Below are 26,210 nucleotides of genomic sequence, written 5' to 3' on the forward strand. Positions count from 1 at the left end.
TGGACCGAACTTTGTTCACCTCATGTTTCATGAACCTTCCTCCTGTCGTCAAGCTGAAAAGCCCAGAACACCTCCAAACACACACCTGTGCATTTCAACCAGTCGTTCCCGCGCTGAAATGGAGAGAGAAAAACTCTGAAGGTCAGAGCCCTTTTATTGGCAAACCTGCAGTGTGTGTTTACTCAGTTTCCTGCTAAACCTTTTAAGACACGAAAGATAAGAGCTCCTTGACTGGCATTTATAACATTAATCAGGTAAAATGCAGCTAGTAAACCCATTAGCACTCAGACAAAAAAAACCCTGTAATCTAATAGGTGATGACAAGTGTATCCTGTTTGTATTATTTATTCAGATCTCTATCTCATTATTGAGCATGAAGAATATGAGTAGGAGGCGCAATCTGATAAGCATGTGAACTAGCATTTTGGCTCAGGGACCAACTGTGATGGGCTTGGAGAGAACAGGGAAGGCCCACGTGGGATAAATAACACCCCGCCTTATCACACCTCCAGTAACCAAGTGGGTCTGTGTTTGCGTCTCGCCTCAAGTGAAAGATTAAGACTGCATAACGTAGCAAGATAAATCTCCATCACAGCATTTGCAGCAGTGGAAGACATCGTCTAAGCTCCTTTGCTTTTTTGATAAGACCTGTGGTTTTGAATAGCTGTGAATTTAGAGGAAAAACCTGAGCTAGAGGGGAACAAATGGGACACACAGCCACAACAGCCCAAAGAGGCACAATTATTATGCTTTTTAATATGTATTATGATTGTGAGACTTTATACTGGGATATTTTAGTGCAGAGACTTACTGATATATCCTTGAAACCTTTGTTGATTCTTTACAAAACATCTGAAATCACACAGTGAGTTAGAAAGGAAACGTGTTGCCAGGTGTTCCACGCTGATGGATTGAGCTCTCAAATTACTTTTCACTGATAAAGACTCTTTGTAGCATCACAAACAACCTGCAAGAATAAAAAAGAAAAAAAAATACTAATACTTTCTCAAACATAGTTACATCAAAAGGTTTTCACAGTACTCTGTGTAGAACCACCTTTAGCAGCAAAAACTTGAAGTAATGTTTTTTCTCCGACTTTATCAGCCTTACACATGGCTGTGGAGGAACTTTGCCCCGCTCATCTTTACAACGTTGCTTCAGTTTATTGAGGTTTGCAGGCATTTGTTTATGCACATTCCCACCACAGAATTTCAGTCAGAATGAGGTCTGGACTTTGGACCATTGCAACACCTTTATTCTTTCCTTTTTTTTTGGAGACTTGCTGCTGTGCAGATCATTGTCCTCAAGCTTTAGCTATCAGACAGATGGCCTCACATTTGACTCTAGAATACTTTTGGTATACAGTACAGAGGAGTGCACGGTCGACTCAGTGACTGCAAGGTGCCCAGGTCCTGTGGCTGCAGAAACAGCCCAAATCATCACCCCTCCACCTCCACCTCCTGCTTGACAGTTGGGTGTTGAGGTGTTTGGGCTGATATAATTGTGCATTATGGCAAAATACCTCCACTTTAATTTCGTCTGCCCCAAGGACATTATTCCAAGTCTTGTGATTTATTCACATGCAACTTTGCAAACCTGAGCCGCGCTGTACTGTCATGAGCTTTAGCATTTAACATGCTGATCGCCACATTGGGGTGAATCTGCTGGGACGTCCACTTCCACTTTTTTCCTTTTTGATTGAAAAACAAAACAAACAAACAAAAGCCAGATTGTTGCATTGTTGGAACACACCTGAATCCTGCAGACCAGGAAATTGCCAAAACTTCTGCATTTATAGAGTTTCTTTCTGGAATCCTATAGAGAAATCAGCTCTGCACATGCCCTGGAAAGTTTATTTGTGCACTGAAGAAGAGCTACCCTATGGATCAGTGCAGATCCTAAAGCATTCCTCTGCGTCAACTACTTTCTTTAAATGACTATATTGCCTCTAATCAGCTGTTATCTTAAATCATAGTAAAGCTGCTGATGGCAAGTAAGCTTCCAGTGACAATAATTTATATTTGTGCTCAAGAGAATTTAGAACATTTCCAATTTAACACTGCAGTAATGCACTTTCTGTTTTTAATCTCTCTATCAATGCTGCAGCAGCAACAATATGCAGTTTCACAGAGGCAGGAAAATTCCTACGGACCAACATCTTTGCATAAACCAGCAGTGAAAGCCTGATTCTCTAATTTCACAGAGCCTGCAGAGTTACACACTCACGCTGAGTCATAATCCTGTGAATCTGTGCGAATCATCAGCGATCTCCGTTTTCTCTCGGGGATTGATTGATTGATGCTACAACTGCTTGGCACGCTCGCTTTTCACGTCAGTACAAATAAAAAAACCCGTCTTTTCAGTGACTTTTTCAAACCGACTCCAACATTTCCATCAACCAGAAATGTTTTTTGTCATTGGCTGGAATTCCAAATATAAACTTCTTAATAAAGTTGCTTTTCCAGTGTTAGTTCTGAACAGGAAGAGGCTCTTTACAGTCTTGGCCTGGCCACAGTGTGCAGCCTTGCAAACAAAAACAAATTCCTGGTTTTCCCATGGTGAAAATGGGAAAACCAGGGGAAGTTTGCAGACTAATGGAAAGTATTTTGAGTTAATGATCAAATTTAAGTATCATGTTTGCAAGTAGTTGCCTATTTAACCACCCAGTAGACAAAGAGCAGCATTACTAATCATTAATAGTTGATGTCTTTTCAGCAATGTGGCACCAACATCTATAAGTGAGGCAATAAAAGCCTACTAAGTCTACTAGTTTGGTGGACCTACTACCTACTACTGATGCCTCTGGGAGTGATAACAACCATTTATGGGGTAACATTTTGAAAGCGAATGCCCCTTCAAGCTCTGTTTTCATCTCTTCCAGCTCAAAAAGTAGCTGATCTTTAGGTGATAAATACAAAATTATGGAAGAAGCTATAACAGGACTCAAACTTTTGTGGAATATTTTTTGCGTGGCTTCGATGCTGCTTCTATTTAAATAAAAGACCTGAGGACATTTTCCAGCAGTGCCTGTACAACAGCTGACTTTGCATGAAGGAAATCCCCAGGATTCAAAGCCATGTGATAAAAAATACCCCCCCCCCCGAAAGTGAGAAAATCTGTGCCTTGGAACCATGCGTTTAATGTGAGCCATAGACTTTTGTGGGCACAGAAATACTTATGTGACATTTCCACCCTTGCTGGTAATTGTCGGGCACTTGATGACGACAATCGAAGTTCGCAAGGTTTGGACTACAGTAGGCGCTGGGGATTCAAAGTCCGACAAAGTCCACAGCGCTGATTATACAGGCACTTTCAAACAGCCTCACTTGCTCACACATCCAGATTTTTGGCACCTAAGAAACAGGAGAAGCTTTAGAAAACAAGGACTGATTGTTTTGCAGTTGGTCCTTTTTCATAACTAGGTTGCTAAGGAGTATTTGTGTGTGTGTCTCTGGGTGTCTTTGCCATGGCCCCTTCCTGTTTTTGCTGGTTTTTTAACCATCTGCAACTGACACTGAAGAAGCTGAGTCTGCCCCGGTATTAAAGTTGTCCATAAAGCAGGCTAATTTCTGCCCACTGGATTACCCAATTCATGCTCGTAAATCCACACGCACTACTACCAGCGGAAGAGCAACACATTATGTGAGCTTTACCAGCCGTACCCCCTTCCTCTGCATCTCCAGCAGGGGTTACTGCAGTGCAGCTTTCCACCAGGCCAAAGGGGTGACTCAAGCTAAATGCCTAAAAGCACTGGCAAGGTTTATTGAGTACTTGCCACGGTGGCCAGCCACCAACAGTTGAAAGCTTGGATTGTGCACAACAGCAGCATGCTCATGCATGTTGGGATCGACATTAGCTCATAACACACCAATCACTGGAGGCAGGAGCGAGAAAACAACACTGTCGTGCAGCAGAAACCACTTAAGAGGAGCGTAAGGATGCAGTTAAGCAGAAGTTTTTCTTTTGCAGCTACTGTTGAGTTTACGGGCCTCAATTAGTCAAGTGGGTGACATTGAGCTTGTTAAGAAAGCCCCATGTGGAGAAACAGAGAGCAAGGCTAAAGGAAGGTAGATGTGAATCAGATGACAGAGCAGAGACAAAGTTGTGTTTATCATGTGGATTCTCTCTTCCAGAGGGATTAAGCTGAGAAAGTGAGAGTCAACCTGAGCTGTCTTTTCAGCACGTGCTCAAAGAAAAGCCTGCTGGCACACATGCATGGAGACAGCAAGCAGCTTTTTTTTTTTGGGGGGGGGGGGGGGGGGGGCTGTTGCAAAACATTACATAGATTAATAGGAGTGTCTGCGAAAGCACCATGTGTGGGGTTAGCGTATGTTTATCTAACCGTCGCCTACCTGTCCACAGTTTCTGCACAAGGCATCAACAACTGGAGTGTGCACTGTCATCAATAGAGGTTTAAAAAAAAAAAAAAACAGCAGTCACACAAGCTGGTTTTGCACGACTTCCTTACCTAAATTGGCAAGGAACTGAGATTTTATCAGACATCAAAACAATTACTCATGGGTTTCCCAGATAGCAGACTCATCTGGGCATAGTCTGGGCTACTTTTTGCATTTTCAGCTGGTGAGTGTTGGCCCATATAGGATGGACCTGCGGCTGAAGCGAAGTAGCCTGACTCACGCTGTGCCAATGCTATCAATCAAGGTTAAATCTGTCCTGTAAAGAAACTACATGTGAACCACATTTGGGACATAAATTCATTGCTATCCAAATCAGAATACTTTCTCAGCCAGCAGTGACTTTGTTTACAGTACCTGTATGCTCCAAAGTTTCCACATCTGATAAATAAAAGGTTTGTTTCTAAGAAGTTAATTTTAGTGAGTTTGAAGGTGGGAGTCAGGTGGAGCTACCAGGCGCGATGTGGGTCCATGTTCTGTTTGTGATAGAGTTCAGTAGGACTGGAATATAAATAAAGTATTTCATTTAAAATATAGATGTAATTACAGATTGGTGACAGTTTGCAAAGAATTGCCATCTAATTTATAAACAGACAGTTTGCCAGCACATTCCAATCAATCTGCGTCAGTCTTTTGGTCATGCCTCGCTCTCCAACTACTGTTTTTCCTAGTGTGACTGTGACTCGTTCTTATGTGTACAAAAATTCATGTAGTAGCTATAGGCATTATATTTTAAAAATGCTGCCCATCCCTGATCTACATCAAGCAGCAATCAAACAAACTAAAAAAGATTAATGAAACCTGATGCAATACTTTAAGAATAGCCCAAATCCACCAGCAACCATGGATGGGGAAGTGCTCCTACTGTGCCAGAGCCAGAAAAGGTGCCACAAAACTCATGACAAGCGGTAGCAAGAGGCTGTAGTAAATAAACTTGCAGAAATAACTTTTAAAATTGCCACGTTTCTTTGATCTCATAATGTGCATTGCTTCCTCCTACCAAGTGCAAACGCTTCTGCTCTGTGGACTAAAAATGAATGGGACGTGAACTTCCCTCGCTCCTAAAATAAATAAGACATGAACTTCCTTTGCTCCTAAAATAACCCCTAGCCCAAACAGCTATCTTAAACACAGTGTCAAACTGTCTTCATTTACTACCGGGTTTTACAAAATATATTTTTGTCTGTGAAAACTAATTATCTGTAAATGTAAACTGTATTTCAGTTTCCTTTACTGCTACAGTACAATAGTGTGTCCTCAGTGCTAACTGCATCCCTGCTCATCAGTGCGTGGCACAGGGTGATGCTTTCATTTAATGACTCCATATTTAATTCATCAGGTGTCTCTCTGATTGACGGTTGCTGGGATGCACTTCTAATCCGACTGCAGCTCCTGCCTCACAGTGACCTGCTTTACTTTCCTCCTCTCTGAGATCTGCATAAACAACAAAACACACACATACACACACATTCAAAATTACGCATTCAAATTAGCTTTGGTCTGACAAACAGGGACAAATAGCAGCTGAGGTTGTGGAAACCTGATTTTCCACAACCTCGAGTGAGATGCTATTTCAGCTGAAGAAGAGGAGGAGATCCCAATCAGCAGCCCTGGAATGAACCTGCATGTTACTCAGATTTTATTTGCTTTTGTTCTCATTTGATCCAAAGACAGAGACAAAATCAGTTTGTATTGATTGACAGTTTACCATCAGGGCTGGGAGTGTGACAACATTTTGTTTTCAAGTGTTTAAACAAGTGTAGAAATGATTCCAGTTTTCCTACAGCGACCCTGCTACTGATTAAAGGAGGTGAAATAAATATATGAGCTTTTAAGAAGTCAAATAATTATTTGTGCTAAAAATTAAAATCACTAGTAGATTTTGCCAGATGGATAAGACACGGAAGCTACAAAACATCACACCATATGCGAGGTGCCATCAGAAAATTGCAGGAACAGGTCCATAAAAGCAAAAAAATAATACCTGATTTAAATATGGGCAGACAGCAATTTTTAGATCACTCACTAGAAGACTGTGTTATTGACAGATGCTTTTTGGCCACACCAAAGAGTCACAAGTAATAAAAGTAGATTTGTTAGCAGGCAGCAGCTGCTCCAGAGGCATAGTGATGCAGGAGAGGACGATCTTGAGGTCCAGTCTCTGAGCCTTTTGATCGCACCTATGATGTTCAGAAAGCCATCATACAGGATTTAAATGCACAGCTTCACATTAATGGTAAGTAAATATCAGCCACAGGCTGCTCACCCTGCTGCCATCTGGGAAGTGATACAGAAGTAGCCACAGCCGTTCCAAACGTCAGAGCAGCTTCCAGGCTGTGAGATTACTCAACTCATCCTTCACATTTCATTTCATCAAGAAAATCTTGTAGATTTTGTGTTTCTGCACAAGTCTTGGCATATGTCATTTATTCTGTGCACATTTGGCGCACATAAAAGTATATCCATATTTGATTCCAAAGGTCACGATATCAGCTACTGGCTTTGAAATGCAGAGCAATGAAACCTGAGTAAACAGAGTTTTCATACTAGCTAGTCAACAAAGTGAAGAGAGCTCCCTTTAAAGCTGTGAAAGCAAGTGCATACGAAACTTCATGTCCTTAATTGTCAATTTAAACACTCTTTCCTCAGAGCAGTCAGAAGGGTTTGTGCAATGTTTTTAGAACTCAGATTCACATGCACGTTCTCCGATCAAAGTCGCACAGAGCACTGGGCCAGCTGCGAGGAGGTGGAGAACCTTGGCCTTTGCCTTAGAGCAGAGGGAGGGTGAAAAAAAACAAGCAACATCAACCAGGCTGCAGCAGTCTTTAATGTTTTTACAGGCTCTTTGCTTTGTACTAAAGGTTCCATTATGGGAATCAGTCTGCAAGCAGCGGGAAGACGAAACATCTATTAAAGGATTCACATTACAGGACATAGCAGGAAATAAACGCTGATGCCATTATCATAACAGGTTTGTAAAGTCATAAATCATAAAGTCATAAGGCTATATTTAGAAAGCTGTATATATACATACACACACACACACACACACACACGCGCGCGCGCGCACACGAGGGTGGGCTGAGAAGTTCATAGGCCGACTAAGAAGGAGTTATCATACAGTAATTAAATTTGGCATGCCTTAAATTCAACCTTTACTGATGCTAACAGCATGTTCTCTTTTAGATAAACCCACACTGGATACAGAATTGAGGACCTGAAAAGTAGTACTAGAGACATTTTGTGAAAATGGATCAAATTTGGCACCGTGGTGTTACCAAATATCTGCAGAAAAAGGACATTCATGCTGAGATGGTTGCTACATTAGGGTATGATGCTCCAGCTTTATCAACTGTGCAAAAGTGGGCAGCTGAATTCAAGAGGGGTAGTGAGGCATCCTGCCACAGCCACCACCCAAGAAAAGATTGACCCTGTTCACCACATGGTGATGGATGACAGATGTTTAACTGTTAATCAGAGAGCTAATGCTGCAGGCATCTCCTGTGAACGAGTTGAGAACATTCTGCATAATGAACTTGGCATGTCAAAGGTTTCCGCTCGGTGGGTGCTGTGAATTTTGAGGTGAATTTGGCACTTTTTGAAGAAAATCCAGACAGTTTTACTCAAGGTTTCCTCACCCAAGATGAGTCTTGGGTTCACAGTCCATGTACTGGAAACACCCGTCGTCTCCCCACCAAAGAAGGCCAAGGTGGTGTCATCAGCAGGGAAGGCGGTGATCTCCGTCTTCTGGGATGAAAGGGCATCATGCTCACTGACTACCTTCAAAAAGGCTATACTATACATGGAGAAAACTATTCCAACTTGCTAAGGCAGCTGCAAAAGGCAATCAAGTCAAAACGGCCTGAAAAACTGACGAAGGGGGTCCTGTTTCACCAGGACAATGCTCCTGCACACAAGTCTGCAGTTGCAATGGCTGCTGTGCACAGCTGTTTGATCAGGCTCTATATTCTACTTATTTGGAACCATCTGATTACTTTGTGTTCCCTATGCTGCTTGACTTGTAGGCAAAACTGTTCAAATAGAGGCTGCCTACAAGAATACACACACAACATTCAACTTCTATAAGCTACTAATTACACAGCAGCAAGGGTGGACACACTACAGTAAACAGTAACTACACTGACTAACTTTTTTACATGATTAAAGTGGCAGCAGCATCGTTTCAAACCGAATCACAACAAAGTTATTGCATTGTTGTAGGTCATTTTATCTCCAGTGTGCTGGAACAGGAAAAAAATTTTTTTTTTTAAATGTGTAAGAAAATGCTTCAGAACGCTACCCTTTCTACTCAGTGTGGAAAAAGCACCTTCTGAAAATGTTCACACTTAATGAGTCACCCATTTAAAAAACAGATGATGAACAGTCTGAGATGTCTTTAGAAAAACCCGAATGTCAGTGACACAGTAAGTAACTCATCCACTCATAATTCATCACGGTTAATCACAGGTTATTGCCCATAAAACAACAAACGTAACCTTGACCTTGAGCACAGTTTGGATGAAGATCCATTAGGTGGTCTGATACTCATCGGCTATTCAGCCGATTAAAGCTAACAAGTACAATTTCAAGAAAAAAAAAAAATCTAATTTTTTTTTTTTTAAGGGTCAACTGCACTGCTTCAGATTGAAAAATGAAGCAATGCAGAAGTGTCTGATCTCCAGTTCCTCGATGGGCCGTCTCCAAAACTGAGCCCTCAGACTCCAGTGTTAAAATGCCCGGTTGCTCTGCATTTAGTCAGTCTGCCATTTGCATGTACAGTCGAGACACAGGGGGAATGAAGCCTTCACCTGTAGAGTACTAACTAAACAGCAATAGGACTTCTCATTTTCCAAAGATCTGCATGTTTGTGTCAGCATCACTGCACCAGGAATAGTAAATTCAAAATTCACAATTTCTAGTGAAAATTGTAAATTATTAATAACTTTGCTGCAATTTTAATACTTTCCAAAGCTATCCATTTGGCTGCACTCCTTTGGTTGCCTGGTTGTATATATACACAAACCCCAGAGATGCTTATAAGATAATCCAACACAAGGTGCAAGAGCCTAGCAGGCAGGGCATACATGGAACACCAAAACCAAGTGGCTGGCATAGTATCCTGGAACATCTGTGCCAAGTATGGCCTGGAAGTCCCGAGGTCAAAATGGGACACGCCACCAAAGGTGGATGAGAATGACTGAGCTAAGATCCTGAGGGCCTTCCAGACACAGACAAACCGGTGAAGGTGATAATTTATTTAGTTGAGTGACACTTGTTCAAGTTGACATACAGTACCAGTCTGGTACTGCAAGTGCCATTCAAATAAACAGTGGAAAGTGGCTCTAAATTACAGTTTTGGTTTAAAAGAAAGAACAGCGAAAAGAAACTGTGTGGAAGTCATTTGAGGGGTGGATACTGCTACATTACTCAGTGCGTTAAAGGAGCCCTTGAGTGATGTAATATTCCACTCAATTTAAGACTTGTAAGAGACATATTTCCAAAAGAAAAGGTCACACACACACGCAGTTTTGTAAACACACTTGTCTATCACATTCATGCAGACTTTCTGTTATGACTTTGCGAACTTTAAGCCAAGCTGAGATATTCCTAACAACATAATCTGGTTTATTTCCTCATTATTTACAGTTGCAGACAACAATCTACAGCTGTTTTCACGAGATGAGAAGTACTCTGTGTGACCAGTAAACTGATCTTTACACGTCCAATCCCAGTTATCGTCGACCTGCTGAAACCATTTATCTTAAACTGGGTGGAGGGATTACAGAAGGCCGGCTGGCACAGGAAGATTTCAGATGGAGAAAACTGATTTCTTGGCCGTGTTTAAGAACATAAGCTGCAACTTTAAAGACAGCGCTTCACTGCAAGCTTTTCTTACGGCGCTGTGATAAGTCTGGAGAAATGCTCTGCAAGACCGAAGGACTGAAACCCAGAACAAACAAATTTAGTTCAATGATTTTCTTTTTGTCTTTGTGAAATCAGACTGTCTCTATTTGGCCAATTCAACAAGCACAAATGAAAAGATTTAGACAAAGAAAGTGCAGGCTTTATGGATATTTGTCCTCCAGGCTGCAAAAGGAGGAAGAGACAGAAAAGCTGACTCGAGCAGTCTTTTCTAATAAAAAAAGAGAGAGAGAGTGAGCTGCATTATGCCGTACGAATTATGCAAATCCACATGGAACTAACTGTTAAGACTTTCTGTTTCTGTGTGATAAATGTCAGAATCCTCTCTTCTCATGAATCCATCGATGCAAGAAAGTCTGTTTGACAAAATTTGTCTCCATTTACACACTCACACAGCCTGGCAAATTTTTCAAGAATCTCGCCGACTGTATATAGAGCATGCTCGAAGAGGTATAAAACATTCCTCAGAGGTATGGATGTCATGCAATGCTGAACTGGTATGACAGCTCAGTGGAAGCCAAGGGACATGTCAGCTATTCCTCGAAGAGTCCTTTTCATGCCAGCTTTCCCCATTCGAGCAGCTCCATTTCACGCACATGGAGAGGAAATTACTGACAACGACCTCTCTGTATATCCCAGTAGACCCGATGACCCCCAGAGGCCTCGCTGGCTCACATTTCACAAGCCAGGTCACAGGATTCCGCGGGATCACATGACCTCAGCAGGAACTGCAACATGAAAATTTTTCAAGGCTCAATACAAATACAATACAAATTCTATAAAGTGTCAATAAAGCACTGTTTGCACCGTTTCTGCTGAAATGAGCACAAAACATCTCATTTAAAACAAATTTGTAGTTTGGTGGTGTCTTTGTAATTCATAACTGTCCAAATTTGACATTTTCAGCCCCTCCGCATCAAGAAACTTCAAAACAGGCAGAAGTCAGGTTTTAATATCTGAGATCCTAAAAGCAGGAGCCTCTGAAGCACAAATGCCAAACATGAGAAGAAGGGCAATCGACTCCCTGACTATGGCTGCAATAAACTGAGTGAAGGTCAAGGGATGAAGGGTGCAATTAATCATTCTTTAAAAGGTAAAAAGGTTTAAAAATGTCCACATGGTATAGCTACATGTGGGCTGTATTCAATATGTCTCACAGGAAGTGTAAATGTGCAAGTTTTTGACATCTAAAACATGCCCATAAAATTTTCCTCCTCATAAAATACTGCTGCTTGCCTTTGTTATTGCAACCAACTTTCCATCACTGGAGCAGTGTGAGCCTCTCAAGACAACTCAGTGGAAGTAAAACTACAGGTGACCACAACAATCAGCTAGTGACCAAAGCAATCACAAGGAGGTTTGTGGCACTGTCACCTCTTTGCTACGATTCCACCTGGCAACAGCTAGAAGCCAATGTCCACCTGTCACAAAGTTGTGATGCATGCAGCAGCTGCAACACTTACTCTCTACTTAATTACTAGACTACACTCAATAGAAACAATGATGATGATGTTAATTATCTGTGCAAAATTGTGTGTAAATCTGTGCAGAATTTGAGCAGTTTCCTCATCCACACGCTAATCAATGAGTAAACAGTGACTAAATCCATCGTTAAGGTGTGACGTATTTGTACAAATGGGCCTCCTCCACTCACTGGCACCACTGAAACAAAGACAACAATCTGCTCATATGGGTAAATATTGACTTGAAATTTGATTTTTAAACGCCCCTGCTGATTGAGAGCCGTGCAGTAAAAGTTTGCGGCTACAAAGTCCAGATGCAAAAATAGAACACCGTCTCCGCCGCAATCTCGGATAGCAGGTCAAAGACAGCTGTAAAATACAAATGTCATCACACATAAAAAGGTCAATTACAGCACGTCAGTGAGTCATTCATAAATCAGCAGAGGAGGCAGACCTGCAGGCCCTTCCTATTCCCACAGGGAAGCAAGTTCAGCTGGAACAGCTGTTGATCAGCAGCAGTGCAGCTTTACTTTGTCTGATGATGCTGCTGTTTGTCTGTTTATGGTGCGTAATTATATTTTGGTTTGTTTTATCACCTTATATCTTAATGAGATTTAAAGATTTACTTTTGTGGGACATCTGCATAACATACTAGCAATGATAATACTGGTGTTTAGGGAATATGTTTACCACTTCCACTGTATTAGTTTAATATTTAATAAATATTAAACACCACTATTGTCACTAGTTTTGTAGGTCTTATCAGAAAAGTCAAGAGGGCTCATTATTCATATCGATCAATGCATTTACACCGATCAGGCATAACAGTTTGACCACCTGCCTAATATTGTGTTGGTCCCCCTTTTGCTGCCAAAACAGCCCTGACCCATTGAGGCATGGACTCCACTAGACCCCTGAACATGTGCTGTGGTATCTGCACCAAGATGCTAACAACAGATCCTTTAAGTTGCGAGGTGGGGCCTCCATAGATCGGACTTGTTTGTCCAGCACATTCCACAGATGCTTGATTGGATTGAGATCTGGGGAAGGCCAAGGAGGCCAAGTCAACACCTCAAACTCATTGTTGCGCTCCTCAAACCATTCCTGAACCATTTTTGCTTTGTTGCAGAGTGCATTATCCTGCTGAAAGAGGCCACAGCCATCAGGGAATACCGCTTCCATGAAAGGGTGTAACAATGCTTAGGTAGGTTGTACGTGTCAGAGTAACATCCACATCAATGGCAGGACGCAGTGTTTCCTAGAAGAACATTGCCTAGAGCATCACACTGCCTCTGCTGGCTTGCCTTCTTCCCATAGCGCATCCTGATCTTTCCCACGGTAAGTGACCACATGTATGCGGCCATACACGTGATGTAAAAGAAAATGTGATTCATCAGACCAACTCAGCTTCTTTCATTGCTCTCGGGTCCAGTTCTGATGCTCACATGGCCATTGTTGGTGATTTCAGCGGTGGACAGGGGTCAGCATGGGCACCCTGACTAGTACGCGGCTATGCAGACCCATACACAACAAATTGCGATGCACAATGTATTCTGACACCTTTTTATCAGAACCAGCATTAACTTTTTTGGGCAATTGGATTGGGCCACACGGGCCAACCTTCACTCCCTACCTGCATCAATGAGCCTTGGCCACCCATAACCATGTTGCTGGTTCACTGCTTTTGGACCACTTTTGATAGATGCTGATCACTGAAGACCGGGGACACCCTGCAAGAGCTGCAGTTTTGGAGATGCTCTGACCAAGTTGTCTAGCAATCACAATTTGGTCCATGTCAAACTCACTTAAACCCTTTCGTTTTCTCATTTTTTATGTTTCTAACACACCAACTTTGATGACAAATTGTTCACTCGCGCTCTAATATATCCCACCCAGTAACAGGTGCCATGATGAAGAGATAATCAGTGTTATTCACTTGACCAGTCAGTGGTCATAATGTTATCGGTGTACAGAAGTTGACAGCCATCAAGAAGTTACAGTATGACTGACACCCCAAACAGATGACCTGCTGGTGGTGGCACTAATAGTCTGTATATAAAAGATGTAGCCACCGTGACGTCACAGATTGGGTAGCAAGGTCTCTTAATCCTCTGTTTTGATTCTCAACAAGCATCCACACAGGAGGAAACCAGCAGTGATGCTATGAGCACAGAGCATGGAATATCAGTGAAATTCAGTGACTGTTAGTGATGAAAACTGTGAGCGACACAAAGTGGGTGGGCCCAGAGTTTCACCTAGAGATGAGCAACTGGCTGCCAACAGGAGCCAGTTAAATGGCATATGAAGAGGTGGCAAGTACACTGGAAGGTTACCCACACAACTGAAATTCAATACAATCTGCTCACAACCAACCATCAGAAAAATGTGTGCAATTTACAAAATTAACATCATGTTAGATTTATGCTAAGTCATTGTAGGGAAAACAGTGGTTGGAGATGGTGGCACATCCATAATAATCACGACCATGTGCAATGAACTTGGAAATGGCTGCTAATAAGAGGAGGACCCGGTCTGCAACCACTCACAGTAAGCTGCCGTCTTCAAATCAAATTAATGTTTCAAGACAGCAATAAAGCAGCAATAACTGCCGATTTTTCCAAGTTGCATTTTTACTCTAGTGTGACTGAGCCATTGGTAAAACCTGAAACTACACTCTTCAGGAAAGTATTAACTGAGATTCAGTGCATAAGCTGCATTATTCCTCAGTTTTCACACACAAAGGATACATCCATCGACTATAGTAACACTGGAGAAATGTTCACACCACAGTCACACAGATATTCCTGTGAAAAGTTTTACGTAAATAAGTCCCACAGATGCTGAGATATTTAGGTTAGGTCAGCCCCAAAGTGGTGGACAGACCAACAAACATACACACCCACACTGCACTCCTTAAAGCAATGCTCCTAGCACGATCGAGGCAACCAGCGATCGATGGGCTCGTGAACAAATCATTATTTGTCTTTTCTAGTAATTATAGGGTGTAAATGACTTTCACAGTAAAGCCCTAAGCCTTTAGTGGCAGCAGGGAAGTACTGCTATTAACAGGTGTGTGAAAGCCGAGTGGAACTCATTTCTCAGAGGACAGCTGTCAAACCAGCCTGCATGTTTGTGCTGCTGGATTAAAAGTGTCATTTAATACGAGGACCCCCCTCAGGACAGGCAGCAATCCCCAGCTTGACATGGACTTAGAAGGTGAAGTGATGTGTGTTAAAGGTTAATCTGCTAAGTTTAACTAATGCGGTCAAAACAGGGCTGTTCAGCACCAACCTGTTGAGTCTGTGTCTTGCCCAAAGTGAGCCGGAGGCTATTCACACAATGTACTTTTGTTCAAATTCTGTGTTTTTAAATGCCAACAGAGTTTTCTCCTTGCAGATGTGCCTTTTACCACAGTTGCAGAAATAATCTCTGCATATACCAACATCACATGACCACTAGGTATGCATGTTTTCGGAAACAGAGGCTTAAATACTATGAAGGAAGCACAACAATGGAAATAAGAAGAAAAAGAAAACTCAGATTCTTCTTTGCTTGGATGACTATGAGATAAACCTGTTAATGTCGCTCTAAGGCCAGTCACAGTGGCAGAAAAGAAACATCTGGAGTAACCAAAAATGCAAATACAGCGCTGCATCTGGGCAGCATGAGAAAAATCACAAAAGGTTTTTGTGCCTTGGTAAAATATTTTGGGTTTATTTTCTGCCTATCAAGACTAAAATGCAATCCTGGAGTTATCAAATCAAAAGTTTGGAGGCAGTATTTCTCCTAAACAAGCACATTCTACAGCAAACATGGGTTAACTAACGTGAAACTGTAAACATTTCAGGTATATTTACCTTCAGAGATATGAAGCAGTGACAATATTACACAAAACAGATACCAGATAAGACACTGCGACTCTCATTTAAGCAATCATTGACTCACCAGGTAAAACAACAGACAAGTCAAGTTTTGGGAGTGGTGCCATGTTGCTTAATCTTTCCGCGGGAAACCCTAAATATCGTCACACAATTACACCACAAACTAGTGCCACATTAACTACAGACATAAAATCAGGTCTCTCAGACTTGACAGCTTTGACTTTTCACTGCAGGAAAAGTAAAGGTGTAATAAAAGCCATTGCTGTGCTCTATTCAAGTGCACTTACATCTGTATTCTTCCTGCTGTGTCACAGTAAAAGGCCTCTGGCGGTATGAATTCTGACCCCAGTGCACACCCATAGCTCCACATATCTGCCCACGCCACTAGTTTCTCAAACCTGACACATACATGTGAGTTTCAAGCAGCGGGGAGCAGCAGCAGCAGCTGCACAGTCAAACATAAATTAACACCATTCTGCAGACGGTGAAAGATCCTGGAGCCAGAAGATGGAGCAATTACTGGACTGAGTGCCGAGTCGGTCAGGTGCAGCACAGAGAAGAGCTGGGAGTGGGTCAGAGGGCCCGGCCTGCTGCATTATCGAACAGAGATCACAGGGGACCCATCATAAATCTCCATCCATGCTGGGCTATAAGAAAAATGAGCTCAGAGTGATGGGTGGATGTCTCGCCCACTGAACTGTTATAACTATGAGAGATTAAATTTTGGCACCTGGGACCATTAAAAGTGTGTTGAACGAACCCATTAACCTTCCTACAACCATCACTGCACTAGCTTAAGACAAGTTCTGCAGTTTTATGATAACTTTTTTATTACTCCAAAGATCATTAACAGATATTTATGCAGGCCAAGCTTGTGGCTGCATTAAAAAGCCAATCAAATCTTTGTCTTCTTGTCCCGTTCACCTCTAGCAGTATCACTGCACAAGTCTTTTCTCATTGTTAAAACACTCTGCTGTAGAGCAATCGGTGTGCGATTGCTAAAATTTTGTGCAACATTTCCTCACAAAAAGATTAGTAAGACAAATGTGTGACAGAGTTGTCATGAGCTGGAATAATTTTGCAGGTTTTTTCCCCCCAGATTTATCTTCTGAGTCACTGCTTTTCCTTTGCAAAAGTGTCCTGTGTGAGCACAAATGTCCCCATTCAGGGAATCTAGAGATGGCTCAATCTGAGGAAACGTGACAGCAGTCAGAAATGTAAATCATGAGTTCGTAAATCATTTTCCTGCTGACGTGAAGATTTTATAGACGTGTTAATAAAGAGAGTGGCAGGATTGCAGCTCAGCACTACTGTGCAACAATTGTCCACCCATTTTATTTCAACCGTTCCTGCAAAGACAATAATAATAGAAACCGCTGGCTTCAGTTTGATGGATTTCTCGTGTCACACTGTGGCGCTACTTCAAGGAACAATTTCGGTTTCCTTCCACACAAACACTGAAGTGGAAATTAAAAAAAAAAAAAAAAAAAAAAAAAAAAAAAGGCCTGGAAAGACTTGCAGAGATAAACCACATTCAAAAACGTCACAGTTGTTTTGTTTAACCCCGCCATGGCCAATCCCGAACATGGCTGCGAAAGGAGGAGGGTGGCCACCCCAGCCGATGTGACCAGATCCAGGAGATTGGGCGAAACTAGGCAAGAAACTGCATGGATATTAAATCAAGCAGATGAAAAATTAATTTACAAAAAAAGGGAAAACAATACCCCACCTCACCCCCACCACCCCCCCCCCAAAAAACCCAGAGGTTTATTTACTCTATTTACCTAATTTAACTACCTTTGTTTCATTTCAGTGCAGTGAGTCTCCACTGTATTTTAGAGACATATACACTAACTGGCCACTTTATTAGGTGCACCTGTTCAACTGACTGTTAACACAAATATCTAATTAATCATGTGACTGCAAATCACTGCATATAGGCATACAGATATGTTCAAGGCAACCTGGTGAAGTTCAAACTGAGCATCACAATGGCGACGAAAGGTGATTTAAACATGGCGTGGTTTATAAGTGTTTCAGAAACTGCGGGTCTACTGGGATTTTCCCACACAACCATCTCTGGGGTTTGACACAGAAAAAACTGAGCAGCAGTTTTCTCTGTGAAACTGTCTCGTTGATGTCAGAGATGGGAGGAGAATGGCAAGACTGATGGGAAGCTCATTGGAAGGCAACAGTAACTCAAATAACTACTTTTTACAACCAATGTATGCAGAAGTGCATTTCTGAATGCACAACATGTCAAACCTTGAAGACCACACCGTGTGCTACTGTTGGCTAAAAACAGGAAACTGAGGCTACAATTCACAGACTCACCAAACCTGAACAATAAAAGATTGTAAAAATGTTGCCCGGTCTGAGAAGTCTCGATTTCTGCTGTGATGTTTGGATGACAGGGTCAGACTTTTGTGTAAACAACACAACACTTGTATCAACAGGTCAGGCTGGTGGTGGTGATGGTGTAATACTGTGGGAGATCTTTTCCCAGCCCACTTGGCATCAACTGAGCATTGTTTTAACACTATAGCCTATCTGAGCATTGTTGCTGACCATGTCCATCCCTTTATGAGCACAGTGTACCCATCTTCTGATGGCTGCTTCCAGCAGGATAATGCACCATACCACAAAGATTAAATCATCTCAAACTGGTTTCTTGAACATGACAATGAGTTCATTGTACTCAAATGGCCTCCGTAGTCACCAGATCTCAATCCAAGAGAGCACCTCATCACATCATGGATGCGCAGCCGACAAATCTGCAGCTTCTGTGTGATGCTGTCATGTCAACATGGACCAAAATCTCTGAGGAATGTTTGCAGCACCTTGTTGAATCTGTGTCACAAAGAATTAAGTCAGCTCTGAAGGTAAAAGGGGGCTTAATCAGGTACTAGCAAAGTGCAACTAATAAAGCCACCAGTGGGTGTATGGATGCACCCGTTATATTTTCTCTCTGCTGTCACTGCATGTGTGTGTGTGTGTGTGTGTGTGTGTGTGTGTGTGTGTGTGTGTGTGTGTGTGTGTGTGTGTGTGTGTGTGTGTGTGTGTGTGTGTGAGAGACAGACAGTGGGGGAGGAAAGCAAAGAGCTCAGCAGCAGCGGGGAGACAGGAAGTAGAGCAAAAAGCATCACTGGAGTTGATGATATCTCTTTAGCCTGCAGCAACAAGTGTTAATTTGTCCAAAACGAAAGATGCGTGGACACCAATGAAAGTTAGTTTTTAAGTGTTATTCCACCTTTGCCTTAAAGCCCGTCCTCCAGTGTTTACTGGGTGATTCAGGTGTAACTCAGCAGCAGAGCTGCTAGTGCTCTAGCAACCAGTAGCTTCTCTCCCAGACTTACAGACACTTGGGGTTGGTCCAATTTTCTTCTGTTCAGAATAGCACAAAGAAACTAAACAAAGGCTGGAGTGGGGGTGGAGACTGAGTTTCATGTAGTCTGGTATTTTTCCACTTTTCTAACATTTTGTAAGCAAATTATTCCCCAAATATAGAGAAAAGTGACAGCCTAACCTACAACAAAACTCAACTAACATGATATAATATACATCATTAGCATACATAAGAAGAAAAAATATTCTCATATGGGTTTCTACTACCAGCCATAATCACTGACGCTCTCAGTGTGGGGCAAATGAAAATGTGACAGTGGAGGCGGTTCAGAAAATAAAAATACAGATGGGTAATCAATAGGTGGAAAAATCACAGGGGTGGGGTAGGGTAGGGTTTATGTGTGTGCGTGTGTTCTAGCACGAAGAACACTCAATGGTGCTGAGAATGTGGTGGTTTCAGCATGCCGAGGACCTTGCATGTGCACCAGAGATAACCTTCAACTTAAATTCTGAGTCTTATCTGGAGCCGTTAGCGGAGGCAACACCCGCCGATTCACAATGCTGAACCGTTTCTTCTCTCTGCTAATGACTGAGCATCTTGGTGACTGTTTAGCTGACATGTGTTGGTGCATGTGGACATGCAGAGAATCCACCAGCTGGGAATATCACACATACTGTTGACATGGAACAAACACGGAGGCCACACGAGGGAGAGGAAGCGTCAAGAGAGGCCACTGGTTTATGTACTTTTCTCTAATGAAGCTGATGTGCTGATCCTCACAATACAATACACAAGGACAAGCACACTGTGGCTAAGAGTTTTAATCATCTTTTAAGCTATTTTGTGACAAAAGTATTAAATGGTTTGGAGTTCATTGGTAGCTGTTAGGTCAACCAACAGCCCAAAGCCCCAAAAGAAAACACAGAATCATATAAAACTAAGAAAAAAATACAAATTCTTATGTTTTGAAAACTGGAACCTGCTTCTGTTTGTTTAAAAACTGGAAATTAAACTTTGGATTAAGTTCAACATCGTGGCTGATTATTTTTCTAAAGACTGACACTAGTTGTCTGTTACGCTTTAATGTGCAACCTGCAATAAATCCTGATAAAGAACTACTCATGGACTTTGATGCTCTTACACTTTTTTCATCTCTCTCCTTCATGCAGGTCACATTTTAAACAGAAGCAGTTATATGTTGAACACATTAAGAAGCCCTGCAACACTAATGTCATTATAGGACATGTCTAGATGCTTAAGGCCTCACTCACACAGGCCTAGAGACTGGTCGGAAACATCCAATTGCTACGGAAAAAATGTGTTTCCCAACCGGTTGGTGAGTGGTTGCTGGAGGTGAAATAAGTTGAAAGGGTGCTGCACCAAAAACCTCCTTTGGTTGCTTTGGTCACTAGCAGATTGCCGCGGTTACCCGGAGTGTGCAAGCTTGTCTGCAAACACTTGCCAACTACTTACAAAGTGGTATCAAACCTGCAAAAAGTGTGATATAAAACAGAAATGTAGAATGTTGCCTTCAAAGTAAAAGTTGCACCATTCCACTGCAACTAACACGCTTTAAAAGGTACAACTTTTACTTTGAGGGTGAAGAGTCTCTGTTTCTGGAGACTGCTAGCGACTGAAGCAATTGCAAGGAGGTTTTCAGGGCAGCACTGTAAATCTCTTTGCAAACCAAACTCATCTTGCAACTAGCAGCAACCTCCTGCAACCACTCATAAAACAGTCGGGGAACACATGTTTCTCCCTACCAACCGATCTCTAGGCCTGTCTGACATGAGGCCAATCAAGTTACCACCTACCTGCAAATGGATTCACTTTCTTTAAATAAACCATCCAGTTACCACACTGATGAAGAGCAGCCTGAGATATCCTGATAAAAATAAGTGCAATTTCAACAATATGTCTCAGTTTTTATATATTAGAAACAATTGCTGGGATTACACTTTAGGAAATAAATGCATAATTACAGAAAAGATCTGGCAGCTCTTTATCCAGACAAAATGCATATTTTCTGTTATTTTACAGAAAATATGCAATTTTCACCATAAAAACAGGACATTTCAATAGTAAAGAGTGTAACCATAAATGTTTCTGTTATTTAATGTTTTATGTACTTCTTACTAAACTGTAGTGTAGATTGGCATGCCATGGGTCTCAAAATACAATTAAAAGTCTAATTTTTTGCCCTCCTTCTTTGCAATTTTCACATTGGACCCTCCGGCAGGTTAGTTCTGGCCCCCAGGCTCTAAGTTTGACACCCCTGCTATATAGATAATTCATAGATTAGTTAACTGACAGCAAATTACTCTGCAACCACTTTTATAATCTATTAATGGTTTTAGCAAACAACTTTCTTTAGTTACAGCCCCTCATTTTGGATTAAACTGAATCAGGCATTTTACTGGCAAAGGACCAAAAAGAGCAGGAAAAAGGGTTTAAATCTATCAGATTGCTCCTTTAATTCAGCTCTCCCACAACTGCACGTAAATAAGGGCTGAATTAAAGGACCAGTCTGACTAATTATGCAGACACAATGTTGCATTTTACTGTATATTCAGCTACTTTTGGACATTTCATAAGACAAAAGCCAGAAAAAAATACTAAATATTAAAAGAAACTACCCATTTGATTTCTTTATAAATTAAATAAGAATTTTGCCTTAATCCTAATTTTTAGAGATGACTACTTCACATCTCTAAGAGCCCAAAACAGAAATATGTTCAATTTAAAAAAACCATTCTCACACGTAAGAGGACAGCAAATCTTTGACGTTTAAGAATGCAGCTCAAGCGATTAATCGATTATCAATATTCACACACTAATTCTCCTTGGGCTGCCCAACCAATAGGTCTGATTAAATCAGTAGCTAGTTTGTTCCCTTAGTAAAACATCTGCATATACTTTGCCTTTTCCTTGATATTACCGCTATTTTTAAGTGTGCAATAATCCTCCTGTTGCGTCAGATATGGATTTGAATCTTTGTGCAGATCGGATCCAAACTCTTCTCGTCATCCAGACCCGCTGAAACTGGACTATAAACTGATCAACAAATATATCACTGGGTGAGATTTATGCTGCTGGGACGGTGCCAAACAGCACTGGGCAATAACACCTCGGCCTGGCTCAAACATTGCATAAGACAGTGGGTCCAACATGACCAGAGAGAACAGTTTAATTGATTTACGTCCTGATCGAGGAGCAGATCCTTTGCTGTGCGCAGAAACGCGCTCACTCACACGTATCCTTCACACAAAACGACAAACCTGTTCTTTCCGTTTCTGCCAGCGGCCGCACGGGCTCTCCTCCAGGATCTCGCTCTCATCCTCGCTCTCCTCCTCCTTTCCCTCCGATCCTGACTTCCTCTCCGGGACGGACATCGTCATTTTAGCGCCGTATATTTCCAGATTTCCACTCCAATACTTCTCCACTTCCCCTCACTCCTTCCTCTCGCCTCTCTGTGTTGTTGCTGTTGTTGTGGAGGAGAGGAGGCGAGCCGTGGCGCTTGCACGCTCCGCCGCTTGTGTGCGCAGTAAGAACCCCCCCCTCCTGCAGCCAGCGGCTCTCTCTCAGCCCCCTTGGCGCTCAAAACATCTTGCAGAAACAAACTGCAATTCGGGCAATCTAAACTAAAACGGGCAATCCTCAGACAGTTAAAATAATCCCACAATCTCTTCGGATAAAAACCACAAATGCACACATTGCGCGGCTGGACGAACTAAACAGGGTGGGAAATATATTCCAGACTTCATGCGCCCTGTAGGCTGCATGTAAAATAGGTTGCGAAATGCTCTCCTGCCAATCTGTCCATTTACAATCAAGTAAAGCTCGATCAGTGAAGCGAAATAATTCCCTCTGAGTCCAGTGCAATCATTTCCCAACCCAGACGTCGTCTGCTTTGTGGAGGACAGTTAATTTTTTTCGACCATCTCCCACTCGCGTCATTGTCGGCGTTGCAGGATCTGAAGCTGTGGGCTCCTGCCAGGCACGGTGCGCAGAGGGATGGAGCAAAATACCGTAACGTACCCGCTATGAGCGCACTAAATATTAATGTATTCATAGAAACCGACAACCGGGTGGAAAGCAAACCTCTAGACACAATATGGACGAAAGGCACCTGAGTGTATCAGCCAGTTTTAGGTCAGAGTGAGGCGCATTTGAAAGAGGGGTGGCAGATTTGTAATTCTTAAAAGTGGGCTCATTTTAATCACGAACTCTTTCTTTTGATGGGTTGCCCCTTTCAAACAGAATGTTTGAACAGTAGTTGGGTGGGGCTGTGTGCCTGAGATGACCATATTAAGAATGTCCCCTCTTTATGACATCATATAGAGCCAAGAATAGAAAAAACTGACAGAAACTGAACATTTAAATCAGTATGAAGCCTGAGCTTTTGGCTCACAGGAATTACTTATACATATACTCTCTACATTATTTTAAACTTTTGCAAAATTTAATATGAGCTTTAGTCATAATTTGGCATATTTGCAACATTATATTCGGGCAGCACAGTGAAGTTAGTGTTTAGCACTGTTGCTTCAAAGCAAGAGGTGATTTGTCTAGGGTGTACCCTACCTTTCACCTTATGAGAGCTGGAATAGGTTCCAACTTCCTATCCCTGTTCCCTGCAACTTTGAATTGGAAAAGCAATTAAGGAAATGGATAGATAGATGCAACACTTCCAACTTTTGACAATGTGAGAACCTTACTCTGCGTGTTCGGGACTGAAAAAGAAGTAAATAAATAAATAAGACCCAAATGCAAGACCCCCCCAAGAGTCCAATAACAACATAATTCAAAAAAACAAATAAAAAAATAATCCAGTAGGGGACTCACAAAGCAGACAAACACACAATCTGACCAAGCTCACAGCACAGACACCACACTGAGGGGTAAGCAGGGGAATGAGACACAGCTGGGGAAATAAGAAGTAAAACTAAATGGAAAACACATGAAACAGACGGGACGAACAAAATAAAACAGGAAGTAAATAACTGAACACAGAAACAAGACACTAATACTTAGCTTAGAGATACACAAGCGAGACCGCAATCAACTAAACCACAAAGGATCATTCAACTCCAGAGGTGCTAAACCTATAATCCTAATTCTAAAATGGAACTCAGACTGAATAATCACAGAAACAAAACAATGAAAGTGACAAAACTACAGCTCAAGAATAACAATGAAAAGTAAACTAAAAACTCTCAAAAAATAACATTAATCAGAAACAACAATGCCCCAACAAAAGCCACAGACCACAACACTGAGGTCACAAAATAACCAGAGTGCAACAAGAGTTTTCTGATCATTCCAGTAATATTATAGATCTTGGTAAGTGCAATGTATTCCACTAGAAGTCAGCGTAATTATTACACTACATTATGTAACATTTTTTAGAACTTAATGCAACATATTCACAATGTTGTTCGATAACATTGCTGTGATTTTTAATGTGTTTTTATCATGTGGCATGCTTTAGTTGCCACATGATAAAGCAGTTCTTTATCATGTGGCAAAAGCAGTTCTTTATGCTTTTATTTCATAATAATAATTATAATTAAAAAAAAAAAAGACAAAGAAGCTTTTGTGCTATGAAAGGAAGTTTTCTATCTGGAGAATCATCAGAGTTTCAGGCCTTGAACTTTTTTTTTTTTTTAATCAGAGAAGCGCAGGCATCAGAAAGGTAATTCACTAGCTGATGAGATGTCCTGAATGTCTGGAGTGGACTTGACATCACACAAACTACTAAGCAGAAAGTGCTCTTGGCAAAGCTACAATTAAAGCCTCCGACAGTGAGGACTGTGCGGTATAGCAAGGAGCCGCAGAGGATAAGAACCAGCAAGATGGTGCATGCAAGACAACAAGACCACTTCTAAACAATAAAAAATCATAATAATAAATTCAGAATTCCACATAGAAGAGAAACATATTAACAAAGCAGCTAAAATCCTGGTAAAAGCTGGAGTAGAAAATCATAATTAACAGTAAAGGGTCCTTTTTTTTTAGAATAAAAATAAGCAGGTAGGTGCCATTATAAGTTTCTTTTAGAAAACAAGACCCTTTACAATGATCCTTAGGCTGGATCACTGCAGCCCTTCAGAGCCCCTATAGGGGCCCCATAAGCCTCAGACTCCCTTCATTGGGTAATCTTTGGTCATGCATATCCAGTGAGGAGGGTTGTTGCAGCTCTGGGGTGGGGGGGTCAAAACTAATCTCAAGAGTTTATTATTCTTTGGTTTACTCTGGACTCACGTGGCTCACATTCATAAATAAAGTTTAGTTTAATCAAATTGCCACGCTTTAATGTGCATGTATGGACTGCTGACTGAGCTGCACTTCAGGGGGAATTAGAGAATGGTGGTGCATAAAATTTCTGAAGACAATTTTTTTTATTATCAACAATAAAAAGGGATGCAGTTTCAGTTTTAGGTAGATAAAGGTCAGCATTAAAAGCACTGTAAAATATTGTTTTCTTTATTGACCCTTAAAAATCATATTCAACCCACTGGTCATCCACTCCTCACCTGCAGTGGCTCTGTGCCTCACCAGTAGGGCTCAAACCACTTTACCATAAGAATGTTTAGTGATGACCCCCCCACCCCCCAAAAAAGTGCCTCTTTGAGTTTATGAAACAGACGCTGCATCTGATTTGACTGTGTACAACCGCAACTTCAAAGATTTGTAGAATAAAAACAGAATGCAATGATTTGCACATTTTATGAACCTATATTTTATTCACAGTAGAACATGGAAAGATATCAAATGATAGAGAATATAGAGAATCCTAGCTGCTCAATGGTCCTGGGTCATCTTTGTCTTATTTTACATTTCATGCCATGCAAAAATATTTTCCACTGGTAAAAGTCCACTGGTCTGGACTGCAGGCAGCTCTTCCACCACAAAGCTGTGCTGCTGTGATAGATGCAGAATGCAGTTTAACATTGCCTTGCTGAAATATGCAATGCCGTCCCTGAAAAAGATGTTGTCTGGATGGAGCAAATACCATTCAGCATTGATGGTGCCTTTCCAGATGTGCGCTGATGCACCCCCTTAGCATCACGGGATGAACAGGATGCAAATTTCAAATCTTGATCACAAAACAGTTTTTCACTTTTACAGTGAGGAACTTTATTCTGAAATTGTTCTACAGTTTGTAGATGCAGTTTTTTTT

The 26,210-nt window shown here is 41.6% G+C and overlaps 1 protein-coding gene across 1 annotated transcript in view; it reads right to left on the minus strand.

Annotated features, from left to right (window-relative positions):
* The window catches only part of nrbp2b (nuclear receptor binding protein 2b), a 46,475-nt gene extending 23,460 nt beyond the window's left edge, over positions 1-23,015 (minus strand). Inside the window, 1 exon segment of the mRNA XM_030756691.1 lies at positions 22,306-23,015. Within this exon segment, the coding sequence (XP_030612551.1) occupies positions 22,306-22,425 (120 nt within the window). The 5' untranslated portion in view covers positions 22,426-23,015.
* Between the last annotated feature and the right edge of the window lie 3,195 nt (positions 23,016-26,210).

This window comes from Archocentrus centrarchus, chromosome 20 (assembly GCF_007364275.1).
Source record: "Archocentrus centrarchus isolate MPI-CPG fArcCen1 chromosome 20, fArcCen1, whole genome shotgun sequence".
NCBI classification, from domain to species: Eukaryota; Metazoa; Chordata; class Actinopteri; order Cichliformes; family Cichlidae; genus Archocentrus; species Archocentrus centrarchus.